The sequence below is a fragment of the Sciurus carolinensis genome, chromosome 16, assembly GCF_902686445.1.
Source record: "Sciurus carolinensis chromosome 16, mSciCar1.2, whole genome shotgun sequence".
NCBI classification, from domain to species: Eukaryota; Metazoa; Chordata; class Mammalia; order Rodentia; family Sciuridae; genus Sciurus; species Sciurus carolinensis.
In genome coordinates, this window is record NC_062228.1 from 65,122,570 (window position 1) to 65,130,653 (window position 8,084).

Sequence of the window (8,084 nt, forward strand, 5' to 3'; positions counted from 1 at the left end):
TTCTGTTTTTAAACAGGAAAAACGGCACTTGTGTGGTTGCCTTGTGACTACCCTAGATCTGTTGTCTTTAGGGGTCAGTTTCCAGTTCATACTCACCTGTGACGCCCTTTCACCACACGCAGCTCAAGTTTTCCTCACAGTACTGACAGCCAGTATGTAGAGTTCCCCTCCACTCAAAACCCAACTGATTCTCCAACCACCACCTGTGTCCTACAGTTCAGTTCACTTCTGACACCAACTACTTGGGGTCAACACAGACCTCAAGAGGGGAGAGTCCCACAGGACTGCCCCACTGATACCAGTCTTGATTCCAGGTTTAGCGCCTCACAGATCTTGGGAAGGCAATGAACAGGATGCAGTTGAGACGCAAGAGATGAACAAAGCATGCCACCCTCCTGGCACCCCTGAAAGCACCAAACCAGAGCTCTCAACCCCCATCTTTCAGGGATTTCCTAAGGTCTTATCACCCGAGCATGATTAAATCATTCATCACTGGTGGTTGGACTCACCTCCCGTCCCTCTCCTCCCAGGCTGGTGGGCTGAACTTCCATCCCCCTAGTCATGCCTTCATCTTTCAATGTCCAGTCTCCACCCTAAGGCCATCTAGGTGACTTCATTAGAATAAAGCATGCTCCTACCACCCAGGAAACCCCAAGTGATCTAGGAACTCTGTCAACCAGGCACTAAGACCAAACATATATTTACCATGTAATAGCAGGTTTGTCCCTGTAGCCACTCTCCCCTCCCCAGGGCTGGAGACTGAACCCAGGACCTCATGCATGCTAGCTGCACCAGCTACACTCCCAGTCCTTACATGTATTTTGATACAGGGTTGATCTGGCTAAATTGCCCAGGGTGGATTGGAGTTTGTAATCCTCCTGCCTTGGAGTCCAGAGGATCTGAAGATTACAAGGGACTAGAAGGGTATAATCCCACACCTAGCTGCCCCCGTAAATTACTGTAGGTTCTCCAAGGCCTAGAATGAAGATTGCTTCTCAAACTAAACACTATTATGGGGCTTGAGATTTCTTGGACCACCAGCCAATTTGGCTTGAAAATAGAGTGGGTTTTCTTTTTGCTTCTTATTCATTCCCTGCCTTAATGTTTTGCTCAGTGCAAGGCACATTCTCCCTGTACCCCCAGAGGCAGGGAGGAGGGATATGGCCTTCTCTCTGGCTCAGTCTGTCCCTGAGGGTTATGGCTAAGGTGGGGTCGAGTTTGACTGCTCCTTTCCACCATTAATCCCCAGATTTGACTGCTTTCCTCCTCATACATCACAGCCAAGGGCTCAGCAGCTACTCAGAGGCTGAGGCAGGATGGCAAGTTCAAGGGCAGCCTGGGCAACTTAAGGAGACCCTTTCAAAATAAAATATATAAAGGGCTGGGGATGTAGCTCAGTGATAGAACACCCTTGGGTTCCATCACCAGCACCAAAAACCACACACACACACACACACACACAAACCCAAATTAACCAGATCCACCAGGCAAAAGTAACTGAGTTAGCCACCCACCTATGGTGGGTTTGTCCTGGTAATCTTTTGCTATCTTGTCCATGATTTAGTGCTTTCAACTTTTTTTTTTTTTTTGCTGTGCTGGGGATTGAACACAGGGTTCCTGTGCCAAACTGAGCTATATCCCCAGCCTGCTTTCAATTCTTTTTAATTTCAAATAACACAAGATTATGCACAGAACAGCAACACATATACTACCTCCTGGTGTACACAGCTGGGATAATTCCCATCCTTCAAGTCAGATCAGACCCTGACACTAGAATGGGATATAACCCAGTGATTGGGTCTTTAGCCCTTGATTTGGAATTATTAACCCAAGTATTTGGGAAGTCTTAACCTAACTGGAATATTCTGAGAGGGATGGACCTTTAAGTGATTCCTGATGGGACTTGTGGAGGGGCAGCATATGGGAAACAAGAGTCCTCGGCACCACCCCCACCTAGGGCACTGAAATAAACCAACATAAGAGCTTTGTAGAGGACTAAGAAAGGAATGTGGCTGAATAGCGTCAATGTTGACCTGTAAAATCCTGAGCAAGCAGCTCAGCAGTGCTGACTTCTAGCAGAAACCCTGAGATGGGTTTTGCTTGAAGTCTCAGGTTCTGCAATGTTATGAAAGATATGTGCAAGATAGATTTTGTTACCCACAAAGGAGGACAAAGTTAAGGCTAGGGCTGGAATTAGACAGTGCAGAGGATAGCCCCTTGCCCAGCCCAGGACCAGAGAGACAAGGCTTATCGGACCTGTCACCTGGCCTGTGAGGGAAGGTCACTGCAATACCGCTGCCCATCCTGAGGCAAAACAAGGGTAGGGTCACCTGGACTGCTGGAAGCAGGCTCCAGAGCCCCACCCATTTTAGACCGGAAATCCCATTCCCCTAATAGAGATGGTCCCAAACCCACAAGGGAAGTCCAGTGAACTAGCTGGCTCTAGTACGCAGCCTAGAGCCTCTATGAGGACTAGCGGCAGAGCAGGGACACCTGGTGCTCTAAGCACAGGTCGCAGGGCACACACTAAACACAGAAACTGCTTTTCCAACTTTATTTAGAAAAACAAATCCAGGTCCCAGTGTCCCCCACACCCTCCCCCACCCCAGCCATAATTTAAATAATTTAGAGACAGAGTGGGAGGGAAGGGTCAGGAGGGGAGTTGAGCCAGGGGTGGGAAGAGGAAGAAAAGCCCACTACAGCCGCCGAAGCGCCCGCTTCTTGTCTGTCTTTTTCTTGGCTGCCAACTTCTTATCGCGCTCACCAGCATGCTTCTTGGCCATGGGACCATCAGCCCCTCCAGGGACCACAGGGTCAGTGGAGGAGGCTGCAGTGCCACTGGCCAGGGCCCGGCTGGCCTCAGCCCGCCCACTGCTGGGCCCACCTGCACCACCGTGGATCTCCGTGAGCAGGCGGGCCCGGGCAGCATACTCCTCGTAGTTCTCCAAGAGCAGGCGGCCTGCCTCTTCGTTGAGTGCAGACTCGGGGTTAGGGTGGATCAGCAGGCACTTGATGGTCTGTGGGGACAGGGCCAGCAGCCTTCAGGGATCAGCAACTGTCTAGCCTCTTGGCCTTCACACTGGCTCTTCCCTCTCCCCTCAACTCAGTTCCTGAAGGCCAGATCTGCCAGTTCCAGCTGCATCCTCATCTTTCCTTCGTGGCAGGCTGCTTTCCTGATACCCACAGTAAATGCTCCCAAAAAACCAATACCACAAGGTCAGTCTGGACTGGTAGCTTCCTCCTAGTCCCTTGAGGCCTTTCTCTCAGAGCCCACTGGATCAACAACAGAGGCCTAAATAGGAGGAGGAAGGGACTCAAGGGCACCAAGGACTGGAGGAACCCATGTCCAGTCTGCTGGGATCTAAAGCTCCCTGTCTTTCCACAGCATGGAATGCAGAAATCCAGAGCTATAACAGGTACCCCAATATCAGAGCTATAGGATTATGGTAGGGCTCAACAACAACCAAGAGGGAAAGGCATGAGGATGTAAACATTAGGGGACTAGGGGACAGACCAGGAAGGGGGTGAGTCCTTTCAATACCCTTCGTCAGCCCAGGTCCCAGGTGTGATCAGCAACCAGGCCTCCAGCAGCCCCTGGTGGATCCTCTGAAGTGAGTCGGGGCAGACTAGCTACAGCTGCTAAGTATTGAGGGCATTTCCCCAGTCACCCACTTCCTTCTAAAAGTGAGCCCAGAGGGCCCCAAGAACAAAACCATCAGTTTGGCCTTAAGTTAATAGTAACAGATGCTCCCAGGGGCTGCTGTGACACACACAGAGCACACAGCTCAGCAGACACTATTGATGATGACCAGAGAGGCAGGGAACCTACAATTCTTAACATGGCACCCCAAACTGGGGGCCCGGATGCCTTGCTTCAGGGGCAGAATGAAGCTCAGCCTATACCCCAGGGCAAGGAAGGTGAAAAAAGAGGGAGGAAAAGGTATGCAGCATTTTTACCCTTAAGCTTAATGCTTTCTCAGTGACCGAAAGAAATCCCAATTCCCCATCTTCCCGACCATCTGCCCCAGGGGCTTATTAGAAATTGAACTGGGGTGTGTGTGTGTGTGTGTGTGGATTAAAGCTTGGGGGAGGGGCGGGGAAAGCATCAGATGACCCAAATGGTTTAAGTGGTCTTTGAAGACCGTGGCCCAGTGGGCCAGAGCAAGGTGTCACTATTTCAGTCAATACTGGGATCCTATGGGCAGTCCTGAGCTGTATCCCTGGCCTCCACCCTCAAAGTGGTAGCAGCACCCTTCTCTAGCAGTGACAACCAAAAAAGTCTCTTGACAATGCAAAATGTCCCCAAGGGGCAAAATTACCCTGGCTGAGAGAAACAGTGTAGGAAAACAATCTAGGATAGGGACAGTGGTGACAGTTGCATAAACATTGTCACTGTAAAAAAATCACTGAACAGATTAAAAGAAAAAAGAAGCCAGGCTTTTCTCAGGAGGCTGAGGCAGGAGGATTGCAGCAACTTAGCAAGACCCTGTTCCAAAATTTAAAAATTTAAAATAAAATTTCAAAGTTTTCTAAAGAGAGAGGGTTGGGAAAAAAAAGAGCCTTTAACCAGACACTAATGTCCACCTGCCAGGAAACTGTCCTAATCAACAAGCCCACCACTTGCTGCACTACATAACAACAGTCTTTGGTGCCCTGGACCCAATCATACAATTTTCCAGAAACCTGAAAAGTTTTTTTTTTTTTTTTTATTAGGGATTGAATTCAGGCACAAGACCACTGAGCCACATCCCCAGTCCTAATATGTATTTAATTTAGAGACAGGGTCTCATTGAGAGTTGCTTAGCACCTCACTTTTGCTAAGGCTGGCTTTGAACTCTCGATACTCCTGCCTCAGCCTCCCAAGCTGCTGGGGGGAACCTGAATTTTTATATGGAAATCCCCCATACTTCAGAGTTGATTTTTAAAAAGAAAACTAAGCACTGTGGATGACACATTATTGGGAAGCCCAGGCCAGAACTCACCAGCAGCACATGTCGGATGCCCAGCTCAGCTGTCCAGTCCCTCTTGAGCACGTTGACACAGATCTCACCATTGGCACCCACATTCGGGTGGAATATCTTGGTCAGGAAGTAGCCCTTGGGTGGGGAGGCAGGGAAATCCTTCCCCAGCAGGAGTTTCATGCGGAAGAGACCTCCAGCATAAGGGGTACCCTCTGGAGTAGGAGGAGGGAGATTGGGTCAGGAGGTTGAGGACTCCCAGCATCCTAAGCCCAGTTTCCAGGGTCTGTCTGTGAGGCAAGTGCCTGCCATCTCTTCTAGGTTGGAAGACTTTTTGAGGGCAGCAATGGGCCAGTGTACAAGGGGCCACAAGCAACATTCCCCACTTGCCACCACCCACTGGATGCCCATTCTCTCTCCCAGGGAGCAGGGTTCTGAATGCCCACTTGTCTTCCTGGTTAATGACATGACAGTTTTCAACTCCCAGCCCAGTAAACAATTTCTTCATTTACCTACTTGCTGGAGTAGAAAAATGTGAGAACCATGACTGTCTCACATACTACACAGCTCCCAAATTCAGCACATCAACAATCTGGGCAGCTGCCTTACAGACTCTCCTATCTTGACCCCACCTTCAAGTATGGCTTCTCAACTAGCCTCCAACTTCTTCCTTGCAGGTCAAAAAACAAGCCTTAGTGTCTCTAAAAGATCTGTTCTCTAACCACTTCTTCCTATTCCCACTTAACACCCATATCTGGACCTTTCTGGAAGCCTTGCATTCCCATCTTCTGGACCCTCCACCTTTCAATCACCCCACATAGCAAGGTATGAATTCCTGCAGTTTTCAATACTTCAGGAAAGTCTCCCTTGATCATGTCACCGCTCCAGATTAGACCTTTCCTTTATAAGCTCTTATAACATCTTGGCTGACATTTTAAATATTCAGGTGATAACAATTTGCAAAAAGTTCTAAATCACTCTGCAAAATAAAACAATCGTGTACAATCACTTATCTCCCCCCAGTGCTGCATCTTGCTTATGCCCAGTTAAGCAAGTGTTCCTGACACTGAAAGATGGACTTTCAGATGTCTGGACCACCCTCCTGACTTTTGCAGATTCTTGTCCCACCACTGGGAACTCTTCCCACTCCTACTTAATCCTACTCATTCTCAGGTCCAAGGGAAGCCACGCCTGAGAGCTTCACCCCGACAAATCTAGGTTAAGATCCCCATTATATACTCTCAGCAAACAAACTTCTCAATGCTTATGGGAAAAGGATGCATAATTATTCATTTGTGGTATCCTGGTAAGCAGGACGAGGGGAACAAGAGTGATGCCTCTCCTGCCCCCGACTATGCCCTCCGCACCTAACAGGGCCAGGCCTGTGAGGGTTGCTTTCAAGCCTTGTTCGTTCTACAGAGATGACAGAAGAATCTATTAAGCGGCACCTCCCTCTTTCATATCCACACTCACCAGGGCCCTCGATGGTAACCTGCAGGTCAGTGAGGTCCTCCTCATTGGGGAAGACCTTGATGCCATCAGGTGGGTCCGTGGTCAATGTCGTCACTTCCTTGTACACCAGGCGGATGATGTGGGGGGGCAAGTTCTCTACATTGGAGTTCTGGGCACAGCGGTAGAGTGGTCAGCAAAGCTGGGCCTAAGGACGCTGTGGCCTCCCTAGTCTTGACCCTACAGGTCCCAGGCTGTCAATCGCACCTGGGCCCCCAGACCCTCACCCAGAATGCTTTAGGTTGCGGTCCCGGGCAGATGTCCCAACAAAAATAGGGAGGCGCATCTCCGAGGAGGCCCTCTAACGGCTCCACCCAACTCCGAAGTCATCGAGGCCCGTTCCTAACACTACATGGGACCCCAACGGTAGGCCCGAGGCCTAGCCTGTTCCCATGTCCCACATCTAGGCTTGGAAAACCCACCCTTGAAATCTCGGCTCAGGCCTGGAAATGGCGGCGGGCGTCTCGCTCCGCGTAACACCCGCAGGCGGGTCGCAAAGCACCCAGACCCGTCCCCGAGCATCCGCGGGTCTTCCTACCAGGGCACCGGCGGGCTGCCCAGGCCCCTGCCCGCCTGCAGAAGGGCCCTTGGGTCGCTCCCCACCCCAGAAATCCCAGTGGGTCCTCGCACTCCTTAGGCCGCCCTGAGAAGCTCCTGGGACTCCGCCTCCTCCTCTAAAGAGCCTCCTACCACCCCTCTCGGGCCCGGTCGCCGGCGCTCACCATGACTGCGGCCGGCCGGGGGCGGGTCCCCCCGGCCCCCTTCCCGCACTCTTCGGGCCGCCAGCCGGGGCGGGGGGGCCCAACTGCGGCCACTACGGCCCTGGCGGCCCCGCTCCGCGGCCCGCTGCCTCCGACGCCCGCCGCACACCGCGCCTGCCGCGCCGCCCACCCCACTGCCCGGCCGCACTGAGCCGGCCGCGCGCGCACCTCGGCGCTTTTATAACCGCCCGCAGGCCCCGCCCCGAGGTGCGACTCGACCTGAGACGTCAGCGCGCACGTTCCTCTGGGCTCGACGCACTCGACCCCTTCCCAGCAGACCGCAGGCAAAGGCAAGAGGAGTTCGGGAGGGGACTGCGCGGCGGGCTGGCCAATGAGGGCGCGCGGGGTTCGGGAAGGGAATCCGGAAAACGGAGGGCCTGAGAACCGGGGTGGAAGAGGAAGGAGACCAGGGAGGTGGTGCGGCCGCTGATTGGGCCGTTTGAATGAGACGCCGCCACGGCCCGCTTACGCGCGCGCGTCCTGACGCCGAGGAACTTGCGCACGCGACTAACGGTCGTTCTGTGCCTGGGTCCAGACGAGGAGGAAGCGGGACTTGGGGTTTTTAAAAGAGTGATTGAAGGCGTTCGGGCCAATAGGAACGGATGACCGTGATCTGGAGGTCACAAGACTCGCACAGGCCAATCCCTGATGAGGAAGGCGGGGTCGGGGGGCGGGCAGGAACGGAGGCCAACCAGTGGGGGTCCAGTTTACCGCAGAGGAACCTCTCCTGGCCAATGAAGTTCCTTGGTTTTTTGTGTATGCAAATAAATATGCGTTGCCTGCCGGCGCTCCCGCCCCTCCGCCACGGCCGGGCTGGGCCCTCGAGATCGCCTACATTTTTCTGTGAGGCGCCATT

General features: G+C 52.5%; 1 protein-coding gene across 1 annotated transcript; it reads right to left on the reverse strand.

The window, feature by feature from the left end:
* Positions 1 to 2,555: 2,555 nt before the first annotated feature.
* Ube2s (ubiquitin conjugating enzyme E2 S) lies at positions 2,556 to 7,680 on the reverse strand. Its single transcript, XM_047528846.1, has 4 exons — positions 7,190 to 7,680; positions 6,432 to 6,579; positions 4,983 to 5,173; positions 2,556 to 3,017 (listed from the first exon to the last, which is right to left on the reverse strand). Exons 1-4 carry the CDS (start codon positions 7,190 to 7,192, stop codon positions 2,697 to 2,699), a joined length of 663 nt encoding a protein of 220 aa, XP_047384802.1. The 5' UTR covers positions 7,193 to 7,680; the 3' UTR covers positions 2,556 to 2,696.
* Between the last annotated feature and the right edge of the window lie 404 nt (positions 7,681 to 8,084).

Coding starts and splice junctions, on each gene's coding strand:
- Ube2s (XM_047528846.1), bottom strand. Junction 5,174..6,431: donor GGTTACCATCGAGGGCCCTG/GTGAGTGTGGAT, acceptor CTCCTACTCCAG/AGGGTACCCCTTATGCTGGA. Junction 3,018..4,982: donor GCATCCGACATGTGCTGCTG/GTGAGTTCTGGC, acceptor CTGTCCCCACAG/ACCATCAAGTGCCTGCTGAT.